This window comes from Trachypithecus francoisi, unplaced genomic scaffold (assembly GCF_009764315.1).
Source record: "Trachypithecus francoisi isolate TF-2019V2 unplaced genomic scaffold, Tfra_2.0 Lachesis_group5, whole genome shotgun sequence".
NCBI classification, from domain to species: Eukaryota; Metazoa; Chordata; class Mammalia; order Primates; family Cercopithecidae; genus Trachypithecus; species Trachypithecus francoisi.
This window is the reverse complement of record NW_022681470.1, coordinates 118,074,386-118,101,942: the sequence shown is the minus strand read 5'-3', so window position 1 is coordinate 118,101,942 and position 27,557 is coordinate 118,074,386. Positions and strand designations below refer to the sequence as shown.

The following is a 27,557-nucleotide window of genomic DNA, read 5'->3' as shown; positions in this document are numbered from 1 at the left end:
CTCCCTTGCCCCCCAGTCCCCGATAGGCCACAGTGTGTGATGTTCCCCTCCCTGTGTCCATGTGTTCTCATTATTCAACTCCCACTTATGAGTGAGAACATGTGGTGTTTGGTTTTCTGTTCCTGTGTTAGTCTGCTGAGAACGATGGTTTCCAGCTTCAATCATGTTCCCACAAAGGACATGAACTCATTATTTTTTATGGCTGCATAGTATCCCATGGTGTATTTGTGCCACATTTTCTTTATCCAGTCTATCATTGATGGACATTTGGGTTGGTTCCAAGTCTATGCTATTGTAAATAGTGCTGCAATAAGCATACGTGTGCATGTGTCCTTATAGTAGAATGATTTATAATCCTTTGGTTTTATACCCAGCAATGGGATTGCTAGGTCAAATGGTATTTCTGGTTCAATATCCTTGAGGAATTGCCACACTGTCTTCCACAATGATTGAACTAGTTTACACTCCCAACAATAGTGTAAACGCGTTCCTATTTCTCCACATCCTTGCCAGCATCTGTTGTTTCCTGAGTTTTTAATGATCACCATTCTAACTAGTGTGAGATGGTATCTCATTGTGGTTTTTATTTGCATTTCTCTAATGACCAGTGATGATGAGCTTCTTTTCATACGTTATTTGGCCACATAAACGTCTTTTTTTGAGAAGTGTCTGTTCATATCATTCACCCACTTTTTGATGGGGTTGTTTGTTTTTTTCCTGTAAATTTAAATTCCTTGTAGATTCTAGATATTAGACCTCTGTTATATGGATATATCGCAAAAATTTTCTCCCATTCTGTAGGTTGCCTGTTCACTCTGATTACAGTTTCTTTTGTTGTGCAGAAGCTCTTTAGTTTAATTAGATTATATTTGTCAATTTTAGCTTTTGTGGCCATTATTTTTGATATTTTAGTCATGAAGTCTTTGCTCATGCCTATGTCCTGAATGGTATAGCCTAGATTTTCCTCTAGGGCTTTTATGGTTTTAGGTTTTACATGTAAGTCTTTAATACAACTTGAGTTAATTTTTGTAAAAGGTGTAAGGAAGGGGTCCAGTTTCTGTTTTCTGCATATGGCTAGCCAGTTTTCCCAGCACCGTTTATTAAACAGGGAATCCTTTCCTCATTGCTTGTTTTTGTCAGGTTTGTTGAAGTCAGATGGTTGTAGATGTGTAGTGTTATTTCTGAGGCCTCCGTTCTGTTCCATTGGTGTATATATCGATTTTGGTACCAGTACCATGCTGCTTTGGTAACTGTGGCCTTTTAGTATAGTTTGAAGTCAGGTAGTGTGATGCCTACAGCTTTGTGGTAAAGTAATCAATGCAATAAGAATAGCTAACTATCCTTAATATACATGTGCCCAATACAAGAGTATCCAGATTCATAAAATAAGTTCTTAGAGACCTACAGAGAGACTTAGACTCCCACACAATAATAGTGGGAGACTTTAACATTCCACTGTCAATATTAGACAGATTGAGACAGAAAATTAATAAGGATATTCAGGGCTGAACTCAGTTCTGGACCAGGGGGACTAATAGGCATCTACAGAGCTCTCCATCTCAGATCAACAGAACATACACTCTTCACAGCACAACATAGCACTTATTCTAAAATTGATCATATAATTGGAAGTAAAACACTCCTCAGTAAATGCAAAAGAATAGGAATCATAACAGTCTCTCAGACCACGGTGCAATCAAATTAGAACTCAGGATTAAGAAACTCACTCAAAACCGCACAACTACATGGAAAGTGAACAACCTGCTCCTGAATGACTACTGAGTAAATAATGAAATGAAGGCAGAAATAAAGAAGTTCTTTGAAACCAATGAGAACAAAGATATAACATACCAGAATCTCTGGGACACAGCTAAAGCAGTGTTAAGAGGGAAAGTTATAGCACTGAATGCCCACATCAGAAAATGGGAAGGGTTTAAAATCGACACCCTAATATCACAATCTTTTTTTTTTTTTTTTTTTTTTTTGAGATGGAGTCTCACTCTGTTGCCCAGGCTGGAGTGCAGTGGCTGGATCTCAGCTCACTGCAAGCTCCGCCTCCCAGGTTCACACCATTCTCCTGCCTCAGCCTCCTGAGTAGCTGGGACTACAGGCACCTGCCACCTCGCCCGGCTAGTTTTTTTTTGTATTTTTTTAGTAGAGACAGGGTTTCACCGTGTTAGCTAGGATGGTCTCGATCTCCTGACCTCGTGATCCACCCGTCTCGGCCTCCCAAAGTGCTGGGATTACAGGTTTGAGCTACTGCGCCCGGCCCTAATATCACAATGAAAGGAACTAGAGAAGCAAGAGCAAACACATTCAAAAGCTAGCAGAAAACAAGTAATAACTAAGAACAGAGCAGAACTGAAGGAGATGGAGACACAAAAACCCTTCAAAAAATCATTGAATCCAGGAGTTGATTTTTCGAAAAGATTAACAAGATAGACAACTAGCAAGACTAATAAAGAAGAAAAGAGAGAAGAATAAAATAGACACAATAAAAAATGATAAAGGAGATATCACCACTGATTCCACAAAAACACAAACCACAATCAGAGAATACTATGAACACCTCTACACAAAATAAAACTAGAAAATCTAGAAGAAATGGATAAATTCCTGGATACATACATCCTCCCAAGAGTAAACCAGGAATAAGCCAAATCTCTGAATAGACCAATAACAGGTTCTGAAATTGATGCAGTAATGAATAGCCTACCAACCAAAAAAGCCTAGGACCAGACGGATTCATAGCCAAATTCTACCAGAGGTACAAAGAGGAGCTGTGTACCATTCCTTCTGAAACTATTCCAAACAATAGAAAAAGAGGGACTCCTCCCTAACTCATTTTATGAGGCCAGCACCATCATGATACCAAAACCTGACAGAGATACAACAAAAAAAGAAAATGTCAGGACAATATTCATGATGAACAGCGATGCGAAAATCCTCAATGAAATACCGGCGGACTGAATCCAGCAGCACATCAAAAAGCTTATCCATCACGATCAAGTTGGCTTCATCCCTGGGATTGAAGGCTGGTTCAACATATGCAAATCAATAAACGTAATCCATCACATAAAGAGAACCAATGTCAAAAACCGCATGATTATCTCAACAGATGCAGAAAAGGTCTTTGATAAAAGTCAACACTCTATCATGCTAGAAACTCTCAATAAACCAGGTATTGATGGAACATATCTCAATAAAAGCTATTTGTGACATATCCATAGCCAGTATCATATTGAATGAACAAAAGCTGAAATCATTCCCTTTGAAAACAGGCACAATAGGATGCCCTCTCTTACAACTCCCATTCAACATAGTATTGGAAGTTCTGGCCAGGGCAATCAGGCAACAGAAAGAAATGAAGAGTATACAAATAGGAAGAGAGGAAGTCAAATTGTCTCTGTTTGCAGATGACATAATTATATATTTAGAAAACCTCATCATTGGCCGGGCATCATAGCTCACGCCAGTAATCCCAGCACTTTGGGAGGCCTAGATGGGCAGATCACGAGGTCAGGAGATTGATACCATCCTGGCTAATATGGTGAAACCCTGTCTCTACTAAAAATACAAAAAAAAAAAAATAGCTAGGCATGGTGGCACGCGCCTGTAGTCCCAGCTGCTTGGGAGACTGAGGCAGGAAAATCGCTTGAACCCGGGAGGCGGAGGTTGCAGTGATCCGAGATCACACCACTGCACTCCAGCCTGGGGGACAGAGTAAGATTCTTTCAAAAAAAAAGAAAACCCAACCCAAAACCTCCTTAAGCTGACAAGCAACTTCAGCAAAGTCTCAGGATACAAAATCAACGTGAAAAAATCATAAGCATTCCTATACAACAATAATAGGCAAGCAGAGAGCCAAATCATGAGTGAACTCCCATTCTTAATTACTACAAAGAGAATAAAATACCTAGGAATACAACTTACAAGAAACATGAACAACCTCTTCAAGGAGAAATACAAACCACTGCTCAAGGAAATAAGAGAGGACACAAACAGGCCGGGCGCGGTGGCTCAAGCCTGTAATCCCAGCACTTTGGGAGGCCGAGACGGGCGGATCACGAGGTCAGGAGATCGAGACCATTCCGGCTAACCCGGTGAAACCCCGTCTCTACTAAAAAATACAAAAAACTAGCCAGGCGAGGTGGCGGGCGCCTGTAGTCCCAGCTACTCAGGAGGCTGAGGCAGGAGAATGGCGTGAACCCGGGAGGCGGAGCTTGCAGTGAGCGGAGATCCGGCCACTGCACTCCAGCCTGGGCGACAGAGCGAGACTCCGTCTCAAAAAAAAAAAAAAAAAAAAAAAAAAAGAGAGGACACAAACAAATGGAAAATAATTCCATGTTCCTGGATAGGAAGAGTCAATATAGTGAAAATGGCCATACTGCCCAAAGTAATTTGTAGATTCAATGCTATTCCCATCAAGCTACCATTGGCTTTCTTCATAGAATTAGAAAAAAACTACTTTAAATTTCATATGGAACAAAATAAAGGGCCCGTATAGCCAAGATAATCACTTTTCTTAATAAGAAGGTGTACTAAGGTATGAATGTTTGTATCCTACCCAAAATTCTTATGTTGAAATCTTACCTCCTAAGGTGATAGATAATATTGGGAGATGCGCCTTTTGGGGTGGTGATTAAGTGATGAGTGGATTAATGCTCTTATGAAAGAGGCCCTAGAGAGATGCCTTGCCCCTTCTACCATGTGATGACATAGTGAGATGGCATCATCTTTGAATCAGGAAATGGTAAAACTCAGCAGATGCCAAGTCTGCTGGTGCCTCAATCTTGGACTTCTAAGGCTCCAGAACTATAACAAATAAATTTCTGTTGTTTATAAGCTACCTAGTTCATGGTATGTTGTTATAGCAGTCCAAATGGACTAAGACAAGAGGAAAAGAGGGAAGAAGTATTTTAGCAGTTGTAAGAAAAGTAACCACATTTCTTTCTTTTATCCTATAACACATCAAGGCACAGAAAAAAATATATTAAAAAATAGTTAATTTTTTAGGTCTATTTTATTCAGTAGTTAACTTGCAAAAAGAAAATAATGATTCTTTGTAAATATTGCTGTACTAAAAACAATCAGCATCATATTAAAAGTACCATTATTTATGTTTGTTTACATGCCCACAATTTTAATGTATTTTGGTAAATTTAACTTGCCAAAGCATATAGGTACATTTAACCAATTCTAAGAAATTTATATGTATAAAGATAATTGTAATAATTCAATAAGATGATCATTTAAAGATTGATTATCTAATTTATAGGTTACTTAACACTCTTTTTTGTTCCTTTATACCAGGAGCCTTTTGATAATTTTCCTAAACAAAGGTGAAGTTGGACAGGTACAATAGCATTGAGCCTAACAGTTTCTTTTTCCAAGATGGTCCATTGAGAGTTTAAAAGAATCAAAAGGGACATATACTTCACATCAATATAGGGTGGCTAGTAATCAGAAAAAAAGACCAAGTTCTTGCTCAAAAAGGTTAGCTTATGTCTTAGCCAAAATCAAAACATATTTTGGAACCGGCAGGTAAAAAGTATGATTTTGAAAGACGTGGGAAACATATGTTGATAAAGAATACATGAAGAGACCTTTTTAAACATTGCTTTTTAAATAGAAATGTGTGAATATAGTAACAAAGGGTCAATGGCATGACAGTAATGCTAAAATGCATCACTATACAAAAGATAAGCTCCCCGGGAGGGTAGAGCACCTAATGAAATGAAAAAGAATAAAATACAGGAAATTATTATTTTTAAGTAAATAAAGGCTTTATCATCCTACCAGTCTATAAAAACACATACACAAAATTTTCCCCTATTTAGGGCTACCCTTCAGTTTCTGGTCTTAAAACATTTTGCCTTGGCTAGGACAAACTTGCCATCTAGCGACAATGACTGGTAACTACAGAATATGAAAATAGGTCCAGTGCACTCAAACATACGTGCAAGCATGATCTCAAAACTGAAATCAGCTTTTTATAAAAAAGTTCTAAGAATATTTATAGAGCACATATTATGAACTGTGGCTTGAAGATAAAGTGATGGATAAAAATTAATATGGCTCCCAAAAGTCTAGTGAAGAAGATAGATATTATTCAAATAATCACCAATTAAATGTAAAAATAACAAATATAACAACTTCTATAGCACTCTGTGCCACATTAATTCACCTGATACTCATAAACCTATGAGGTATACATATTATTAACTCTATGTTTTATATTTGAACACTGAGGAAGACAGATTAAGTAACTTCTCCTAGGTCACACAACAGAGCAGGTATATAAGTCTCAGATATTTTGACTCTCGAATCTGTGATTTAGGCACTTCTGAATATAAAACTGAAAGTTTAATAGTGTGATAAACACAAGCAAGGTAACTATATGATTGGATAACTTTCATTCATTCATTTATTCATCTGTTTATTCACTCATTCAAAAAGTACTGACTGCATACCTATAATGTGCCAGGTACTACTTTTGGCAGGTGAACAAAGTAGCAAACATGACAAAAACTCTTACCTCATAGAGCTTCTAACACACGCACGCGCACACACACACACACACACACACACATACATTTCTAGGCTGCTATTTTACAAGAAATTAATAAGGCAAGGTTAAGTTATTAGTGTTGGCCAGGTGAGGAGAAATGCTATTTCCAGAGATGGCATGAAAGTCCTCTCTGAGGAAAGCACATCTGCATAAAAACTGAATAAACATGAGGGATAAGAGCATCTGGAAGAGGAATGTTAGAGAGATAAAGGACATTTGAAGAGATTAGTTTTTTTTATTTTATACCCCCACTACCACTGCTGCAAGAATGACTAATGGGGAGTGCTCATGAAGCAGAGAAGTAGGACATAAGACAATAGAAGTACCAAGAAAGGCTTTATATGGCAAGAGAAGGACTGTAGGTCTTATTCTAACTGTGATGGGAAGCCAATTACAGGTTGCAAACAGGAAAGTAATGTCATGTAATTTATGTTTTTAAAAATCACATGAGTTATTGTGAGGAAAACAGACTGTAAAGTGCCTAGAATAGAAGCAAGGAAACTAATCTAGAGTCTACTGGAACATTCCAGGTAAGAGAAAATGATGAAGACATATGATGAAATCTAAAAGTCAACCAAATTACATTTTCCAATAATTTTAATAAAAGGGAAACTATATGGGTCATAACAAGCCAAAGAGTTTACTGAAAATCAAATGAAAGGTCATATTTAGATGAGAATCAAGAAAATCATTAGTGGTGTGGCATATGCGGCATATTTGAGTATAGAAAGACAAAAATATGTGGGTGTCTTAAAGAAGTATAGTTTAGCTTCCATGTAGCATAAAGTGAATGTAAGTGTAAAACATAAGGAGTCAACTAGATGGAGGCACTTAAAGGATTCAGGAGACAAAAATTAGGCTCTGCTTTATTTTATTTCTTTACTTTCTTAAGCAGCATTCAGCCCTATAACAACTCAGTTACATGCTGGTTTTCATCTACTGTGATACATGTCTTTTTAATACCTTTGAGAGTGTTGGGCACAGAAAACGTTATTCAGGCATGATTAATAAATCTGCTCAAAGACCACCAGACTATGACACATCTATGGTCTGACAAAGGTAAGTTTATCATTTTGCAGCAGTAAAAAAAGACTACACAATTGATGGGGCATTTTGCCAAAACAGGTGAAGGAAGAGCCAGCATTCTGATTCATTTAAGAGTAAGGTGGGGTTTAAATAAAATTAAAATGAATAGTTCTTTGACAGGCTGAAAGAACAGCCTGGCTGTATTAGCATCAAGCCTGGACTAAGAAGTGGGTATAGGGTTCTGTTTCCTTGAACACTACAAAGTTAAGATGACTATGGAATCTTGTACCTGAAAAACATTATCTGCAGCTTTGCTCCTGGGTGGAAAATTGAGGCTGTTTCTCTGTGTCAAAGTACCCACATAGCTTAGCTCCTCAGGCAATAGTGGGGTGTTCCTGTCTCACTAACATAATTTCAAAAAGCAAACTTTCTGATAGCTTGTGATTTTTACAGAACAAAATTTTTCAATGCTGTCATTGGAGTTAATTAACAAAAGAAATCATTTTATGCTTTTACACCACTATAGCTTTTAATATATTGTATTAAAGTTTAATTTTAATACCTTGGTTTTGCTGTGAGTCATGAGCATGCCTATCTCGTGACTGAATAAGGAGGAGAGCAGAGGAACTTAGAGAGTGAAGTAAGGGAGAAATTGCCATTTGGTTAGGCCACTTGGAATTTAGTACTAAGAAGTTTGAGATTTTCTGGAAAATAATTGACATCTAGACCAGCAAATCACTGTAGGAGGTAGCTGGACTCTCTATGCATATAGGCCATACCCAAGAGGTTTATCTGTTGGGGTGAATGACTCAAAGGGGTTAGAGACAGGAACTGAAGAAGAATCATAAGTGGTCAACCAGCAAGTATATTACTGATATCATGAAACTATATGGCATAAATGCTACAGGGCCCTCAAAAGGACAACTACAGTGAGCTGCCTTGGTAGGACATCAACAGCAAAGTCAGAACTACTTTTCCTAGTGGATTCTAAAGCAGAAACACAAAGAGATGAAGAAAATGAAAGAAAAGACTACATCACCTTCCCCACCCTAAGTTCCCTGAGCTTAGAGAAGGGTGTATATTTAGAAGTGAGATTAGTATTAAAAACTGAACTGAAAGTGAATCTTAATTATAAATAATAGATTGTTTTAAAATAAAAATAAATAGGAATGCCAAGGGTGGCTGCAGAGGAAGGAGATCCAATAAAGCATGGTGAAGTTGTAAAATAAAAAGTTTGTCTTCGGATTTTCTTTTGGTAGCCCTGTTAGCTGAAAGGTTCAGCTAATTCAACCTTTCAGCATCTGTATACAGCATCTGTATACAGATGCTTTTATTTCTATAAGATAGATTTGAAAAGCAGAATTACTGGATCAAAAAGTATGTTAACATTTACCCAAATAAATACTAAGATTTACTTTTCTAAATGCCTGTGACAGACATTTGCCCTCAGGTGCACACCAACATTAAATTTTATAGCTATGTATAATGTTTTCCAGTTTGAGAATTGAGAAATGGTATATTCTTGTGGGTCTAATTGGCATTCCCATTACCACTAGTAAGGTTAAACACTTTTCCATATGATAATGGGCCATTCAGGTTTCCTTTATGTAAAAATACCTGTTTATATTCTTTAAACATATTTGTCTATTAATTTGTCTTTCTTTTTCCAATTTTTTGGTAACAGCTGTATTTTCTGATACTTCAGCATTTGTCTGTAATTTAGTTTTTACCTGACAGAAGATAATCTAGCATTGTCATGTTACAGAAAAACAACTATGCCAGTACCATTTATCAGCTGAAACACTTTCTCTAGGCATCTTCTGAAATGTTTAGTACATTTTAATTTTTTGATTGACTAATGTATTTTCATGCTGCTGATAAAGACATACCTGATACTGGGAAGAAAAAGAGGTTTAACGGACTTAACAGTTCCTCATAGCTGGGGAGTCCCCACAATCATAGCGGAAAGCAAAGAGGAGCAAGTCATATCTTACATGGATGGCAGCAGGCAAAGTGAGAGTGCTTGTGCAGGGAAACTCTTTTTTTAAAATCATCAGATCTCATGAGATTTATTCACTATCACAAGAACAGCATGGGAAAAACTCACCTCCATGATTCCATTACCTCCCACCGGGTTCCTCCCACAAAATGTGGGAATTGTGGGAGTTACAATTCAAGATGAGATTTGGGTGAGGACACAGCCAAACCATATCAACTAATAAATACTTAAATGTATCAGGAGAACCCACTCCCGATGGTTACATGGGTTCTTTTCTATTTCTTAAATGACTCAGCTGGGTTGAGAAAGGGAAAGAGCACAAGAGAGAGAAATTTAAAGCTGGGTGTCCGGGGGAGACGTCACATGTCAGCAGGATCCGTGATGTTCCCCGAGTCATAAAACCAGCAAGTTTTCATTAGTGATTTTCAAAAGGGGAGGGAGTGCACAAATAGGGTGTAGGTCACAGAGATCACATACTTCAAAAGGTAATAAAATATCACAAAGCAAATGGAGGCAGGGAGAGATCACAGGACCACTGGATGGGGCAAAATTAAAATTGCTAAAGAAGTTTCGGGCACACATTGTCACTGATAACATCTTATCAGGAAACAGAGTTTGAGAGCAGACAACCTGTCTGACAAAAATGTATTAGGTGGAAATTTTCCTCGTCCTAATAAGCCTGGGAGCGCTACAGGAGAATGGGGCTTATTTCATCCCTTCGACTTCAACCGTAAAAGGCGGCCCGCCTTAAGGGGGCCGTCTATAAACATACCCTCAGGGCACATTCTCTTTCTCAGGGATGTTCCTTGCTGAGAAAAAGAATTCAGCAATATTGATATTTGCTTTTGAAAGAGGAGAAATATGGCTCTGTTCTGTCTGGCTCACCGGTGGCCAGAAGTCTTATCTCTGGTGTTCCCTGAACATTGCTGTTATCCTGTTCTTTTTTTGAGATGCCCAGATTTCATATTTTCAAACACACATGCTATACAAACAATTTGTGCAGTTAACACAATCATCACAGGGTCCTGAGGCGACACATATCCTCCTTAGTTTATGAAGAAGATGATGGGATTAAGAGATTAAAGTAAACACAGGCATAGGAAATCACAAGAGTATTGATTGAGGAAGTGATAAGTGTCCATGAAATCTTCACAATTTATGTTCAGAGACTGCAGTAAATACAGGTGTAAGAAATTATAAAAGTATTAATTTGGGGAACTAATAAATGTCCATGAAATCGTCACAATTTATGTTCTTCTGCCACGGCTTCAGCTGGTACCTCTGTTCAGGGTCCCTGACTTCCCACAACATGAATGTATAGGTTTATATTAAGAAAAATAGCCTTCCAGGTTGCATACATTAAAAAAAAAAAAGTGCTATCCAAATGGATTCCAAATTATAAATGGAGTTAAGAAAGTATTCTAGAACAGGAATATTTTTTGGGTGCTATTTCTCTATCTTCTCTAGGTTCCATCTCAGAACAGCAGATACAAGCAAGTTATATTCCAGTAGAAAAGGCTGATTACCCCTGCAGTAGTCAAAAGTTCACATAAATCCTGCCTCTGTTCACTTGTTATTTAAAGGAAGAGACTAAGTCTACAAATAACTATGTGTGAGATCCACATATTATCTAATCTATCAATAAATAACAAAAATAGTATTGACATTTTAACTTTCTGATCATTTTGCCTAGGAATCTTTAGATTGGTTTCCTAAAGTCATCATGCAAACTGCTGAATATGTAATCCCTGGTTGTCAGCAGTGTTTTTTGTTTTCTTGATAATAACATTAATGTATTCACTGATACATGTTTTAAAACATAAGTCAAATATTCATTAATACATATTTCAACATTCAATGATCATTAATCTATTTGTAAGGTACTACATTAATGCTTGGAGGATATAAAGATGAATATAGAAATTCTTGTCTTCAAGGAGCTTATTAGTAATAATGAAATTATGTATACAATTATTTATAATAAAGTATATTTATGATAACTTTTATAGCAGAGGTGAAAAGTATTACAATAACAAATGGAATGAAGACATGAATTCTACCTTGGGAAAAAAAGAAAAGACTTTGATGATGGTTGTTTTAAGTTACCAAGTAATTGGATGGCTTATTACACAGTGACAACAAAAACACTGAAAAATCTAGTGTTCAGTTTTGTCGTTGCTGTTTTTGTTTGTTTGCAGTATGGCAAGAGAAAAGAGGAGGCAGAGATGGTGTTGACTGACAATGAAGAATTTAATGAGAAAGTCACATTTGAGCATCTGCAGAAAGTCAGGGAACTAAGCATGCAGATATCTGTAGGAAAAGCATCCTTGAACGAGACAATGGCAAAGGCAAAGGTCTTAGTTATGGGTCTGAAGTGTTCAAGCACAGCCAGAAGGTCAGTGTGTTTACAGTAGAGGGAAGGAAGAAGGGAAGAATAGATCAAGTCATAAAAATAATATACTGGAGGAGTCAGATCATGGAAATTTTCACAGATCAAAAGAACTTCAGCATTTACTCTAAGTGAGGGGAAAAGTTACTGCAGAGTTTTGAAGATTTAACAGAATCACTCTAGCTTCTGTGATAAAAATACATGGAAGATGCAATATATTTTTAATCATGTTAGAATGGACTTTGCATGGTAAAAATTAATCCTGTTATCAATACCTTTAACAGAAAAAAGTTATTTACTACTTTGATGCAAAGTTTGGTGGGAGTGAAGTGATTCTGCGGGGAGCTGTCATTGATGTGGTGAGTTAGTATTCTAGGCTATGTTTAGCTTGAGGTTCTACCACCTCAATATGTGGCCTACATGATCACTGTTTTCATATCCAATCTTTCATGCAATACTCTGGAATTGACACATGTCGCTTTAATTAACACCCCATCTACCAAAATGAATCATATAGTCCCAAATTACAATAAGAGAGTTGGGAAATGTAAAGGAATATATGAAATAATTGTTGAGTCTTACTGTGTTGTCCAGACAGCAAGGGCAAAAGTAGGAGATCAGTCATGAGGCTATGACAATATTCCATATAGATCATGGCTGCTTGGACAAGGATGGTAGAAATAGTGGGGGCAGTGAAAAATGGTCAAATTTTGAATATAATTTGAAGGTAAGATAAAGGGAATTTACGGAATGTCAAGGCATGAGATCTAAAAGATACAGAGGAGTCACAGGTAACTGAGATAGGAAAAACTGAAAGAAAATTTTTGAATACTATCAAGAGCTCAGTTTTAGGCCTCTTAGTTTTGAGATGCTTATTATATAACATTGAGAAAATGTCAAGTAAGCAGTTCAATATACGGACTGGGAGTTTAGAGACGAGGTTCAGGCCGAAGATATGATTTGGTAGTCATCAATGTATGGTTCTTAAAGCCATAAAACTGAATGAGATGACCTCAGGTAGGGCAAAAAGAAAGATTAAGCATGGGAAATTCCAACCTTTGGAAGTCAAGGAGATGAAGAGCAATCAGCAAAAGAAACAAAGAGAGCGATCACAATGATAGGAGAAAAACTTGGCAAGTATGGTCCTCAGTAAGCCAAATGAAGCGAGTTTGGTTTACTGGTTGTTTGTAGGGGGTTGTTTGTTTCTACAGCAGAGTAAACAACTGTGTTTAGTGAGCAGTGCTTATAGATCAAGAAGGATAAGATCTAAGAAATGACCACTGGATTTAGCAGTGTGTAGAGGTCACTGATGACTTCAAGAAGTGCAATTTCAGAAAAACAATTGGGATACAAATCTGATTGGAATATTCTAAACAGAATACGGGAGAAGAAAATTGGAGACAATGAATACAAACCACCATTTCCAAGAGTTTTGCTATTAACAGAAAGAAATCAAATGGTAGTCAAAGAGGAAAGTGAAGAGAATTTTTAAAAATTATTTTATTTGCTTTTGGTTTTTTAAACAAAAGGTAAATAATCATATTTGTATATACTGATGAGAAAGGCTCAGTAAAGTACATGAAAGGCAGGAGATTTACTTCCCAAGAAAGAGGTTAGCTTAACCAAGACTCACAGATACAGTTAGGTTTAATAGACATGGGAAACCTCTATTATTTGGTTCATTTTTATTTCCCCAATGAGATTATGAAGCAAGGTCACCATTTAAGAATAAAAGTGGGGGCTGGGTACGGTGGCTCACGCCCATAATCCCAGCACTTTGGGAGGCCGAGGTGGGCGGATCACGAGGTCAGGAGATCGAGACCATCCTGGATAACACAGTGAAATCATGTATCTATAAATAAACAAATAGCCAGGCGTGGTGGCACGCACCTGTACTCCCAGCTACTCAGGAGGCTGAGGCAGAAGAATGGAGTGAACCCGGGAGGCGGAGCTTGCAGTGAGCTGAGATCGCACCACTGCACTCCAGCCTGGGCAACAGAGCAAGAGTCTGTCTCAAAAAAAAAAAAAAAAAAAAAAAAAAGGGAAGGATTCAAGGTGACAGGAAATAGGAGAAAGCATGGAGTCAAAGATTTACTGGAGTAAAGCAGGAGAGAAAGTGAGCTTGAACAGTAGGAGAAGTGGTGCGTTTTGGAAATCAAGGGAAGATAGTGTCTCAACGAAGAAGTGGTCAGGTATGCCAAGCATTGCTGAAAAGCTAAAATGAGAACTGAAAAGGCCTACTGGATTTAGTAACTGGGAGGTAACTAGTGACCCTAACAAGAACTACCCTGTGGACTGATGGGATCAGAAGTCAGGTAGGAGCACACTTTGGAGTGCATGGGAGATGAAGAAATAAGAATAATTATGTCTCTCTCTTTAGAAGCTTGGCTGTGGAGGGTGAGGGGAATGCTTCTGGCAAGAAGCCAGGACAAATACTGGGATCAACCCTTCTCCTTACTGTGGTTCTCCAACGCATGCCAGAGATAGGACCCTATCTTCATGTGGATAGGGTTTTCCTGTCTTCATGAGGAAAAATAGGGAGTTTGGGGGTAAACGGTAAGATGTAATAGGGAAGTACAAATAGCTACGTGGTCAAGTGAGGAAAATTAGGGACACAAACCAAAGGAAGTAAAAAAGGTGTTTCTGTCTGAGAAGGTACTCAGTGACATGGAGGAAGATGAAGATGAAAATGAATCCAAGAAAACCACCACATTAGCGGGGACCTCCATCAACACACAGAACCCCTGAGAACAAGAAGGAGAGAAAGAATCCACAATTGCTCAGTGAAGTCAGACACGCCCAAGCTCCAGTACTTTTCCCTCCTCCCATTCCCCAATATAGAAAAATTAAGGCTAAAAATGAGTTAAATTCATGGTTCTCAAACTGTGCTAAGGTGCTCCAGCTACCCTTGCCACCTTGTAGAGGTACTATGGGATATTTTAAATATTTGAGGGAAACATAGCAATACTCACTGTTTACCAGACACTACCTGAACTACCAGCTTGAGATGTTTCTCAATTTGAACATTAGATACTGTTTAATTCCTTTTAAGAATGTCATGTCTTTGAAAAGCTGGGTTTTCGGCTGCTGCTCTTATATAAAACATTTGGAAGGCCAAGGTGGGTGGATCATGAGACTATCCTGGCTAACACGGTGGTTTTCTTGGAAAACCGGAGTAGAATAGGAAATAAGGTGGTATCAAGGGGTGCTAGAAAAAAACTGCTGAGACAATAAAGGCACCAATAACTGAAAAAGTTTGGGAACTTCTGGGCTAGACAAAGAGAAGGGAATGAGAAAGGTGCTTCTCAGGTACGACCACACACACCTACACTCAGATACAGAAAAGGTTAAAGTGTACTACATATTCCTGCAATCCTTTAGGTCAAGCCTGATATGAGGGGAGTGTAAGAGGAGACACCTTAATGGAGTTTGAACTTGACATCTCAAACCAACTGTACTGATAGCAACTGAAAGTGACTAGAAAATTATGACCTCTACCTGACACATTGTCATGGAAAGGATAAGGTAGATTTCATTTAGTACAACTAAAAGCAATTAAGTGGAGAGAAAATAAAATTCTGTCATGTAACTATTCCACTCAGTCATGATACCTGAATTACCGTAGATAATGACCATTAAACTCTGATAGCCCCTGTAGTAATTCCTAACTGTAGGAGACAGTGGTGAATATAAAAGTGAATTCCTTCATGCATTCATTCATTGAATAGATATTTACAGAATGTGCACTATATGTGGCACATTTTACTAAACATAAGAGTCACAGGGAGGATGTGAGGGTGATTTTGCTGTGGTACCTGTCATCAACTAATCCCAACAGTTGATTTGGCTTATCTGGCTAACTAGCTGGGTTCCCCTTCCTTCCTAACTGCCCCATATATGTCTCTCCCAAAGCTGCACACTCTGCTGAGGAGGATGACTGTCCCCAATAGAGGAGGACGATTCTTCCGTAAGGGCATACACGTAGCAGTGCTCCCTTGCTAGAAGCGCCAAACAAGTCTTCAAAGGACACACACAAAAAGTCAGTGAAGGACAGTGTTTAAAACAGCATGACCACTCCAATCAGTTTATATCACTACCCTATTTTTTCCAAAGCATTTATTATTCTCTGAAAGAACTTTATTTACATGTTTATTCTGTCTTAATTTTAGAAAGTAAGCATTGAGAGGGCAGGAATTGTCTTGTTCTTCTTCCTCGCCTCAACTTCTCAACATCTGCATGTCCCATGACGCTATTCTGGGCACTATTCTATCTATACCCTTTGTCATTCTTCGGATATAAATAGGTTGATGCCATACCTAGTGGTGACCTTTCACAAGAATGCCAAACATACACATTCAACTTCCTACTTGAAACAGGGATACTGAATAGATACCTTAAACTTAATATATGTTCCTCTATTTCCAAGGTCCCATTACAGTTTCCAACCTACTTACACTTGGTCAATCTTCTCACATTCAGTAAATGGCATCATCATCTACAGATGGATAATATACGGAGCTTAAGCCAAAAATCCAGAATTCATCCTTGCTTACTGTTCTTCGTCTGCAAGTTCCTATCAATTCTACTTCTAAAACATTTATCAATTCCAGTTCCTTCTCTACATGTCCACTTTCACCAAACTATTTCTGGCAGTGTTTTCTCCAGACTTCTACAGTAGTCCAATTGGCCTTTCCGCTTCTATTTTTCGCGTTGCAACCAGAGAAATTTTCATACCTAAACTTTGAGTCTCACTCCTCAACACACACCTATTTAAAGAATTTGTCAGTTTCTAAATGTTCTTCAAATAAATAGGGCTCCTAACAAACCTACAGCGTCTACATGGTCTGGCTCTGCCTATCTGGTATTTTGGTGTGTGTGTAGGGGGGAAGGTTCTTCTCATGTTTGTCTTCTAAGTTTTCATTAGTATCTGTCCCTCTCCTTCTCCCCAACCAATGCTGGATGACAGCAGACCATTGGTATACAGCTTACTGCTGTATCTCTAACATTTATTTAAGTGGCAAAAAGAGCTGTAAGAGGAACTCTGGTTCTCCAGCCTGTAGCAGCTACATCTAGAATAAAACCTCTCTTTAGAATTCTCAACAACCTCTCTGTATGGGGTAAGGGGTACATTTCTGACCCTCCGGGGATGATCTCTACCTTACTCCATTCAGAATCTAGGCAGAACGGTGGATTAGAATGTAGACCCCAAGTCAGAACACCAAGGGTCAAATCCTAGTTCTTCCATTTTATAGCTGTGTGACTTAACCTCTTTGTACATCAGTGTTCTCAGCTGTAAAATAAGGAGAAAAGTACCTACACCTACACCTACACACACACACACACATTATAATTTATTACGCGACCTCTTTCCAGAGGCTGCCATTTCTGTGAAATGAACCCTGGCGGGTGCCTATCCCTCGGCTAAATGCCTACTGATTCAAGAAAAAAGTCTCAACTTTTTGCCCTTTAAACTGAGTTATCCTCCCCATGGTGTCTAATAAGTTGACTGAAGAACTGGCTATCTTTAGATTTTACCATCGAAAGACTTTAAGAACATACCCAGTATTTCGACACCCAAGTTGTCCTACTTGATATCCAGGCCAATTCACTTTCCCAAGGCCAGGGATTAACAGCCGGGCGGGCAGCTTCTGACAGCTCTCGCCGCCGCGCCCCTCCTTGCGCCCCGCCCCGCCCCGTGACTGGCCCAGCCCGCACATGCGCAGTCGTGAGTCCTCGTGTCCTTGAGCATTCAGCTTCTTTCCTTCTTCGATTGACAACTTGTGGTAACCCTCGCACTTCTCTGGGCCAATTTTCGCTTGTAAGTCTTTCCGGAGCTACCTGGAATTTAAATCATTTTGCTTTACTGTCATTAGCACCGCGCCCTTCCCCCAGTCTCCGAAGGGTTGCGGCTTTTCCGCGGCGCAATTCTCGCGAGAAGGTAACTTTCTGTCTCGGTATTTCCTGGTTTCCAGAATCCTTAGCGCGAGGCGGAAAAAATATCCCAGCTTGTGTTGATGCTGCGATTTTGACTGAGACTTCTTCCCACGATTTCTGTTTTGCTTCTCCAAGGAAAATGGCAGCTCCCGAGCAGCCGCTTGCGATATCAAGGGGATGCACGAGCTCCTCCTCGCTTTCCCCGCCTCGGGGCGACCGAACCCTTCTGGTCAGGCACCTGCCGGCTGAGCTTACCGCTGAGGAGAAAGAGGACTTGCTGAAGTACTTCGGGGCGCAGTCCGTGCGCGTCCTGTCAGATAAGGGGCGACTGGTAAGGGCGCGCCCCGCCGGAGTCTCCCGGGAAGGCCTCTGGCAAGCGACCGGGGAGGGGGAGCGCTGACAGGAGTAAGGCGGAAACGAGTGGGGAAGATGCACTTGTGTGATGGGAGCTACCCCATCCTACCTCTTTTGTATCAAAATATCTGCTCTACGAAGTGAAGTTTTAATCGGCTTGAGTCCTGATTAGTCATAGCACTGCAGAAAAGGGCAATGGTGAACGACAAAGCAGAAGAATGGAAATTAGCTTAGTTATATTGAGTTTTCAATCCATCCTAAGAGCCTCACAACTTTTTTGAATTTGGGGTTATTGCTTCTGGACTCAGCGTATTCTTACAAATGTGCATCAAGGGATTTTTAAAAGTCCTAGTTCATTTATAAGCCAATGTTAAATCGTTCATCAAAATAGAGAAGCTGCATTGGTGACTTGAGTAAATTAAATGCAGAATTTCAACTAGAAAAAGAGCCTTTTCATAAAAATTTCCCGATGGCATCTTTTAGGGAACAATTTTTTAGGGCTGTTAAAACTACCAATGTAGGAATTTACACAATTACTTTGTTTTGCTTTATATCCAAAGATGTTTTGATTTCTCTTCATTAAAATAGGAATAGCGATGGGGCAAGACATCAGTGGTTTTAAAGTTTCCGCAGGTGATTTTAATGTTAATGTGCAGCCCATGCTGAGAGTTACTGAATTATAAGAAAGGCCAATTTTGATCAGTTTAAGTGTCATTTATACCCTCAAATTAAAAAAAAAAAAGGCTCAATTTAAGTACGTTAGGTCATCGTGGATCAGATTAGACAAAATTAGAGTGTGCGATATAATTATTAAAGTAACTTTTAATAAACATTGACCAGAGCTCTTCCTTAGCGTAGTGTTTCTTTTACTCTTGACTTGTGTTGCTTTTCTGATGGTTTTTAAAATCTTTATGTTTAAAAATATGCTTCTCCCATTGAACATTATTACGAAGATAAAGCACAAAGGAAATATGCACCTTGAAGAACGATTTCTCTGTTGGTGAATTTTTATACTGTGCATTGTTATGTATAGAGGAAAAGTTTAAAATCTTTAGGTCTGTCATAAATGAAGGAAATACATTTTTAGTTGGTTAAAAGTGACCCTCTGTGTGGAAGAGGTCTTTAAACTTTTGGTCTTTTGAACTATTTCCGTGTATAAAACATGTGTCTTTATATGATAGAGGTTGCATAGCTTTCATCTCAAGTCTGGCTCAAAAAATGTTGAAAACCACTGGACTGAAATTAGTAATCAGTTAAATGGTCTTGATTTTTCATACTTTCCCATGATTTTATTAACATGTCACATTACTCCACTGGTAAAATGTCAGATTTCTTTATGAGAAACTGAAATTATATTGGAAGTAATTTGTACCTTAACTCTGTTTCAGAAACATACAGCTTTTGCCACATTCCCTAATGAAAAAGCAGCTATAAAGGTATGACTTTTTCTCGACTATTAAAGTTGTCAAAAGTATCCTCTTATCCAGTCTTGGTTCAGATAATGTTAAACTGTGGTTTTTAAGAAGCAAAAGCGTTTGTATTCCAACAGTTTCCCCCACAGACTACATTTGATTTGTTAGTTGGTGGATATTGCCCAGTCCTTTAGTAGATTATCTATAAACCAAAGCTAACTGCATATGTAATTAAAGTAACAATTTCTCAATGATTTAGATTGATAAATATCTCTAACTGTTACAAGGTAAGATGTTTCAAGTGTTAAAAGGAGAATATACATTTCTTTAAAGTTCCAGGGAATCATTCACAAAGGAGGTGATCTTTTAGCTAGAAGTCTAATGATAATTGTATTTTTTCAGAAGGAAACAAGGGGAGATGGGCCTTCGGGGTTTGGGGAACACGAAATAAAGCTGTGAGGCGTTGCAAGTTATAAGTGGAGCAGGAGCTAAGGGTTGAGATGGAAATGAGACTTGAAAAATAGATTGAGTCTGGGAGAGAGGTATTGAGTTTGCTTTAGTAGGTGTGCACTTGATACTTTTGAGCTGGCTCATAATATAATCAGGCCTGTGAAAGATATCTGGTATAGTTCATATCATGGATTGGATGCACAGAATTATTAGAGGTAGAAGACCAAATGGAAGGCCGTTATAATGGCCAAGGCAAGAATAAAGAAGACGACAATAAGAAGACAAAGGGGGAAGTAGATATATACTCAATAGAGATTGAGTTTGTAGGTTTTATAATATAGGAGTTAAGAGAGACGGGTTCAGGATATTTGGATTGAGGATTGAGTTATTTGGGTTGTTACATTAGCTGACATGAGGATCCAGAGAATGTTTGCAAAAGTATATGATGAATTCACATGTCATCTATTAACTTGGAGGGGTCACTGGGCTACTTTTGTGGAAATATTTAAAAATATTAGTCTAGAGCTGAGGCAAGGTGAAGAATGGAAAGATTCTTCAGCCATGTGAATAGATATGATTGCCCAAAGGATAATAAGCTAGGAGAGAAGAATGGGAAGGAGCAGTTAAAGTAGGAGAACTAGAAAGGAAATTATCACTGATGCAAAGAGAAGTATGTTTTAAGAAGATGAAATCCTGTGATGATGCAAAATGAGGAATGAACACATCTATTAAAGTCTTTTCGCCATGAAACAATAGAAATGACCCAGATTCTCATTGGTAAAAGAAAGGGAAGCCTTAAATCGCATTATGTCCATATACTGTACTGCAGCTGTCTGAGAATGATATCAAACGGTATGTGTTAATACAGAATGATAGCCCAGATAGAGTACATGAATAAAGTTGCAAAAGATTAGGTATGATGTAACCTCAGATTTTTTGAAATGAATAGTATACATGTTAGCATATGCACAGGAAAAAAATATGACAGAACTATACACCACAATGTTAAAAACATCTTTCTCTGAGAGTAGGATTACAGAGGGCTTTCATATTATATTAATATGTACTTTTATAATGATAGGTAATGTTTTTTTCCAGAAAAAAAGTCTTTTTAAAAATATAGCATATTACATTATAAATAAAGTATGGGAATGAAAAACTCATTGTTTTAGGGTCAAAAATAACTTGGAGGAGAGCACATGGAGCCAGTCATTGTCTTTGAAAATGTTTGTAGTGAAAGGAAGCAGTAAGAGGTTAATGGCAGTATTGATAGGGCTTTTAGGCTAGAGAACATTTGGCCTTATTGGAAAGTGATAGATTAAGAAACAAAGGAAGAAATGTTCAAGAACAGAGTAAGTAGCCAAGTTAGGTAGGAGGAGTTAACATTAAAAGTGAAAAGCCATAAATCTTTGAGAATAAGAACTTACGTGATACCCATTTTGAGAGGAAGAAAGTTGGAGTAAGTCAGATTAGATGACCTTCATTTCAGATAATCAAGCTTCACTGTTAATGAATAGGTCTAACATTCATTTAGGGTCTTGAAAATTATTGAAGCATTTTAAAACTAACTTTGTATGACGATGTAAGGCAGGAATCCTCAAACCCCGGGACACGAACTGGTACCCAGCCACAGCCTGGTACCCAACCATGCCCTGTTAGAAGCTGGGCCGCACAGCAGGAGGTGACTGGCAAGCTAAGGAAGCTTTATCTCTATTCACAGCCTCTCCCCATGGCTGCCTGAGCTCCACCTCCAATCAGATCAGCAGTGCCTTGGCCACTATTGTGATCTGCACATGCAAGGGATCTAGGTTGCACTCTCAATGAGAATCTGACTAATGCCTTATGGTCCAAGGTGAATCAGTTTCATCTCGAAACTATCTCCCCACCCCCTACCCCGGCCTGTGGAAAAATTGTCTTACACAAAATCGGTCCCTGGTTAAGGCTTGTAGTTTCATGTGTTGCAAAACTATTAAGTGCCTACTATGTGCTAGATGCTGTTTTAGGTTTTGGGATTATATGTGAACAAAAACAAAGATGATTATAGTTTGTAGTCTCAAAAGGGGAGACAAAATAATCTTTAATATTTTAGAGGACAATAAATGCTATGGAAAAAGGACAAGTAGAGCAATAAGATCGGGAGTGTTAAGTGGGGAGAGGTCAGGCTGTAGTTAGGGTTATATTTGAACAACAATTTGAAGGATGCGAAGGGACTTAGCTAATGAAATTTCTGGGAGAAGTATGTTTGAATTAGAGGAACAGCTGGATCAGGGGCTCTAGGATGTGACCATGCCTGTCATGTTGTTCAAGGAAACCACTGTGACTGGAGCATACACAGTGGGAGTGATCATTGGATTTGAAGTCAGAGAAGTCATAGACTCTATATTATGTAGATTATAGTAAGGAATTTAGATTACTGTCAGTAAAATAGGGAGCCATTGGAACAAGGGGTGACCTGATCTGACATATTTCAAAAGATTGCTTTCTCTGTTGTGTCTAGACTGAAGGGAGGGAAAGGTAGAAACAGGGAAATCCATTAAAATGTTGTGGTAATTCAGTCCAGAATTGATGGTTGCCTTGACCACAATGGTAGTGGTTAGTGGTGATTAGATTCTTTATATAGTTTGACGATAGAAGCAAGGATTTCTTATTGTATTTATTCCAGTAGGTTTTGGGGGAACAGGTGGTGGTTAGTTACATGCATAAGTTCTTTAGTCATGATTTCTGAGATTTTGATGTACCTGTCACCCAAGCAATATACACTATGCCCATTGTGAATTCTTTTATCCCTCACCCCCACCTCCCACACTTTCTCCTGAGTCCCCAAAGTCCATTGTATCATTCTTCTGCCTTTAGGTCCTCATAGCTTAGCTCCTGCTTAGGAGTGAGAACATTCGATGTTTGGTTTTCCATTCCTGAGTTACTTCACTTAGAATAATGGTCTCTCATTCCATCTAGGTTGCTACAAATGCCATTATTTTGTTCCTTTTTATGGCTGAGTAATATTCCATGTTTCATATATATATATATATAGATACATATATATATATCTCACTTCTTTATCCACTCATTGATTGATGGACATTTGGGCCGGTTCCGTATTTTTGCAGTTGCAAATTGTGCTGCTATAAACATGCATGTGCAACTATTTTTTTTGTATAATGACTTATTGTCCTCTGGGTAGATACTCAGTAGCTGGATCAAATGGTAGGTCTACTTTTAGTTCTTTAAGGAGTCTCCACACTATTTTTCATACTTACTGTACTAGTGTACATTCTCATCAGCAGTGTGGAAGTGCCTTTTACCACATTTCTACCAACATCTATTATATCTTGATTTTTTCATTATGACCATTATTGCAGGAGTAAGGAGGTATTGCTTCATGATTTTGATTTGCATTTCCCTGATCTTTAGTGATGCTGAGCATTTTTTCATGTTTGCTGGCCATTTGTATGTCTTATTTTGAGAATTGTCTATTCATGTCCTTAGCCCATGGGCTTGTTTTTTTTCTTGCTGATTCATTTGGATTCCTTGTAGATTCTGGATATTAGCCTTTTTTTGGATGTATGGATTCCAAATATTTTCTCTCACTCTGTGGGTTGTCTGTTTGTTGATTGTTTCTTTTGCTTTGCGGAAGCTTTTTAGTTTAATTAAGTCCCATCTGTTTATCTTTGTTTCTGTTGCATTTGCTTTTGGGTTCTTGGTCCTGACATCTTTGCCTAAGCCAATGTCTAAAAGGGTTTCTCCGATGTTATCTTCTAGAATTTTTATGGTTTCAGGTCTTAGATTTAAGTCCTTGATCCATCTTGAGCTGATTTTTGTATAAGGTGAGAGATGAGGATCTAGTTTCATTCTTCTACATGCGGCTTGCCAATTATCCCAGCACCATTTGTTGAATAAGGTGTCTTTTCCTCACTTTATGTTTTTGTTTGCTTTGTGGAAGATCAGTTTCCTGTAAGTATTTGAGTTTATTTCTGGGTTCTGTATTCTGTTCCATTGGTCTGTGTGCCTATTTTTATACCAGTACCATGCTGTTTTGATGACTTTGGCTTTATGGTATAGGCAAACAGGATTTCTTAATGCCTTGGATATGGAATGAGGGAAAGAAGCATTAAGGATGATTACAAGATTTTTGACCTGAATAACTGGAAGAATGGACTTGCCATCATCTGAAACAGAGATGGCTCCTGGTGGAGCACATTTTTGTCTGGGGGAGAGATTAAGCGGTTTAGTTTCTGAAATGTTGATTTTGAAACTTTTGTTAGAAACCTATGGGGCACTATCTATTATTTGAATATGTGTTCCTTGACTTCAGGACAGAAGTCTGCACTGAAATTATAAATTAGTGAATCATTAGCATATAGATTTAAACTGCAGATGCTGGATTAAATCATGAAGATAATATGTTGAGATAGAGAGGAAGACCAGGACGAGAGCTCTGGAGCATTCCAACATTAAGAATGTGAGAGAAGGCACAAGTCAAAGAGATGGAGGAGTAGAAACCAGTGAGCTAGGAAGAAAATTGTAAGAACGTATGAAGTCTTGAAGCCAAGTGAATGACATGTATCAAGGAAGAAGTGATTAACTATGTTAAATGCAATCAAGTGAAGACTAGGAGTTGATCATTAGCCCAACAATACAAAATTTGTTGTCTGTGATAAGCAGTCTCATTAAACTTATTAAAGCATTAACCTGATTGAAATAGTTTTGAAACTGAATAGGCAGAGAGGAGTTGTAGGTAGAGGGTTTATATAACTTCTACAGAGTTTTACTGCAAAACTAATAATGCAAATTTAGGATGGGAGAAATAGGAGCATGTTTTCGTACTGATACGGATAATCCAATAGAGGACAGAAAATTAACAGTTTAAATAAGAGCACCCCCCAGACCCCCCACCACACACATTTCCAGAGCATAGCTAAATAAAGACCCTTGAGTAGATGAGAGGATGGAATTTAGTATATAAGTCAGGCAGCTGGATTTAGATAGGAATGTGGATAGTTAATAGATTATAACAGATAGAACATAGAATTTTGGCGTGCATATGCTGGTAGATGGGGAGTTATAGTGGAAATCTGATAGTCTCATGTCATCACTTCAGTTGTCTCAAAGTAGAAAACCAGGTGCTAGGCTAACGGAATGCCAGAAAAATATTGTGAGGTTAAGGAACAAGGAGAAAGTACAAAATATTCTCTTATAGATGGGAAAAATAGACTACGATTGTAGTAAGTAATTTTGTGGTATCATTAAAGGTCACCCTACAATTTGTGGTGCTGTTATAAATTGAAAGTAAGGCCAGGGAAATTTGTTAGCTTGTTTTCAGCCATTTTCAGCTGCCTGGGTATAAGCAGAGCTGGCATAAAGTGGGATTTAGCCAGATTTTTATTTTCCTCAGTTGTAGGAAGTAGTCCTTTAATAAGTACTAAAGGCTTGATAGCCTGAGTTTAAAAATAAATTAGGAAATAGTCAAGGAAATGTTTACAGCATTGGCAAAAAAAAAAAAAGTATACGTAGGGACCAGCCCCACAGGGTCGGTGGGTTTTTCTCCCCATGTGTTTAGATGAGAGACTGTAGAAATAAAGACATAAGACAGAGGTAAAGGATAGCTGGGCCTGGGGGACTACCACCACCAAAACGCGGAGACCAGTAGTGGCCCCAAATGCCAGGCTGTGCTGATATTTATTGGATACAAGACAAAGGGGCAGGGTGAGGAGTGTGAGCCATCTCCAATGGTAGGTGAGGTCACATGGGTCGCGTGTCCATTGGACAGGGAATCCTTCCCTGCCTGGCAGCCTAGGCAGAGAGAGAGAGAGAGAGAGCACTTATGCCATTATTTCTGCATATCAGAGACTTTTAGTACTTTCACTGATTTTGCTACTGCTATCTAAAAGGCAGAGCCAGGTGTACAGGATGGAATATGAAAGTGGACTAGGAGCGTGACCACTGAAGCACAGCATCAGAGGGAGACAGGCCTTTGAATAACTGCGGGCAGGCCTGACTGATGTCAGGCCCTCCACAAGAGGTGGAGGAGTAGAGTCTTCTCTAAACTCCCCCAGGGAAAGGGAGACTCCCTTTCCTGGTCCGCTAAGTAGCCGATGTTTTTCCTTGGCACCGACACTACCACTAGACCGCAGTCCGCTTGGCAACAGGCATCTTCCCAGATGCTGGTGTTACTGCTAGACCAAGGAGCCCTCTAGTGGCCCTGTCTGGGTGTGACAGAGGGCTCACACTTGTCTTCTGGTCACTTCTCACTGTGTCCCTTCAGCTCCTATCTCTGTATGGCCGGTTTTTCCTAGGTTATAATTGTAGAGCAAGGATTATTATAATATTGGAATAAAGAGTAATTGCTACAAACTAATGATTAATGACATTCATATATAATCATATCTGTGATCTAGATCTACTATAGCTCTTGTTGTTTTATGTATTTTATTATACGGGAACGGCTCATGTCCCCAGTCTCTTGCCTCGGCACCTGGGTGGCTTGCCGCCCACAGTGTAAACATTGGTCTCTAACAGATCATTTTTAGTACAATTGTGAAATGTTTACTCTTGTTCTTTTAACTCCAGGCATTGACAAGACTCCATCAGCTGAAACTTTTAGGTCATACTTTGGTCGTTGAATTTGCAAAAGAACAAGATCGAGTTCACTCCCCATGTCCCACTTCAGGCTCTGAAAAAAAAAAAAGGTATGTAGATAATACATTTTGTAACATTTTTGAAGTTTTTTTTTTTTTTTTTTAATCAGTTATATAGTTATTGTATTGGTTTCAGACTAGCCAGTAAGTAATTGGAAGAGTAGTGACAGATTTTTCCATTAAATCTAGCACAGTAAAACAGTATCTTTATTTTTGCCCCTAATTGTACATTAGGAACCAGATTTAATATTACAGTTTAATCAGTGTGAAATGGGAAGGGAGTGGGCTGAAATGAATTCATCTTCAACCTTCAATGGAGGGAAAATAACTAGTATAATGTCTTTGTATCAGAGATAACACAGTGTGATAAGATCAAGACTGGCATTTGGTTTCCAGCTGTGACTTTTTGTAGTACACCTTGACAAATTTGCTTTACACTAGTAGTTCTCAGAGTTTGGTCCCTAGATCAGCTGTATCATCTGTAAACTTGATCAAACTACAGAACCTTGAGCTTTTTTAACCCTGTCTTACTGAATCAGAAACTTCATTGAGGGATGGAAGGGATGGGAAAATGCTCTAGAAGTCTATGAGTTTTAATAAACTCTCCAACTGATTATGACACACATTAATGACATTTGATTACCACCATTTTATACCATGTAAACTTTAGTTTTATTTTTGGTCAGTGACAATTTTGCCATCTTCATAGTCTTGCTATGAAGAGTAAATGGAAATGTGTAGTGCTGAATAATAATTTTATTATTACAGCACTTCTGTAGTAATAATA

The 27,557-nt window shown here is 38.4% G+C and overlaps 1 protein-coding gene and 1 long non-coding RNA gene across 7 annotated transcripts in view; one reads left to right on the top strand and one right to left on the bottom strand.

Annotated features, from left to right (window-relative positions):
- The window catches only part of LOC117076364, a 43,014-nt gene extending 25,346 nt beyond the window's left edge, over positions 1-17,668 (bottom strand). For both annotated transcript variants that reach the window (XR_004434343.1, XR_004434344.1), the window contains exon 1: positions 17,545-17,668. This is a non-coding gene — a long non-coding RNA (uncharacterized LOC117076364). The remainder of the gene's footprint in view (positions 1-17,544) is intronic.
- Positions 17,669-17,701: 33 nt separating this feature from the next.
- The window catches only part of RNPC3 (RNA binding region (RNP1, RRM) containing 3), a 32,000-nt gene continuing 22,144 nt past the window's right edge, over positions 17,702-27,557 (top strand). For 4 of the 5 annotated variants that reach the window (XM_033199758.1, XM_033199759.1, XM_033199756.1 and 1 more), the window contains exons 1-4: positions 17,702-17,803; positions 17,958-18,250; positions 19,662-19,709; positions 26,703-26,821. In XM_033199758.1, the coding sequence (XP_033055649.1) occupies positions 18,059-18,250; positions 19,662-19,709; positions 26,703-26,821 (359 nt within the window). In that variant the 5' untranslated portion in view covers positions 17,702-17,803; positions 17,958-18,058. The remainder of the gene's footprint in view (positions 17,804-17,957; positions 18,251-19,661; positions 19,710-26,702; positions 26,822-27,557) is intronic. The other variant, XM_033199757.1, reaches the window with a different exon arrangement.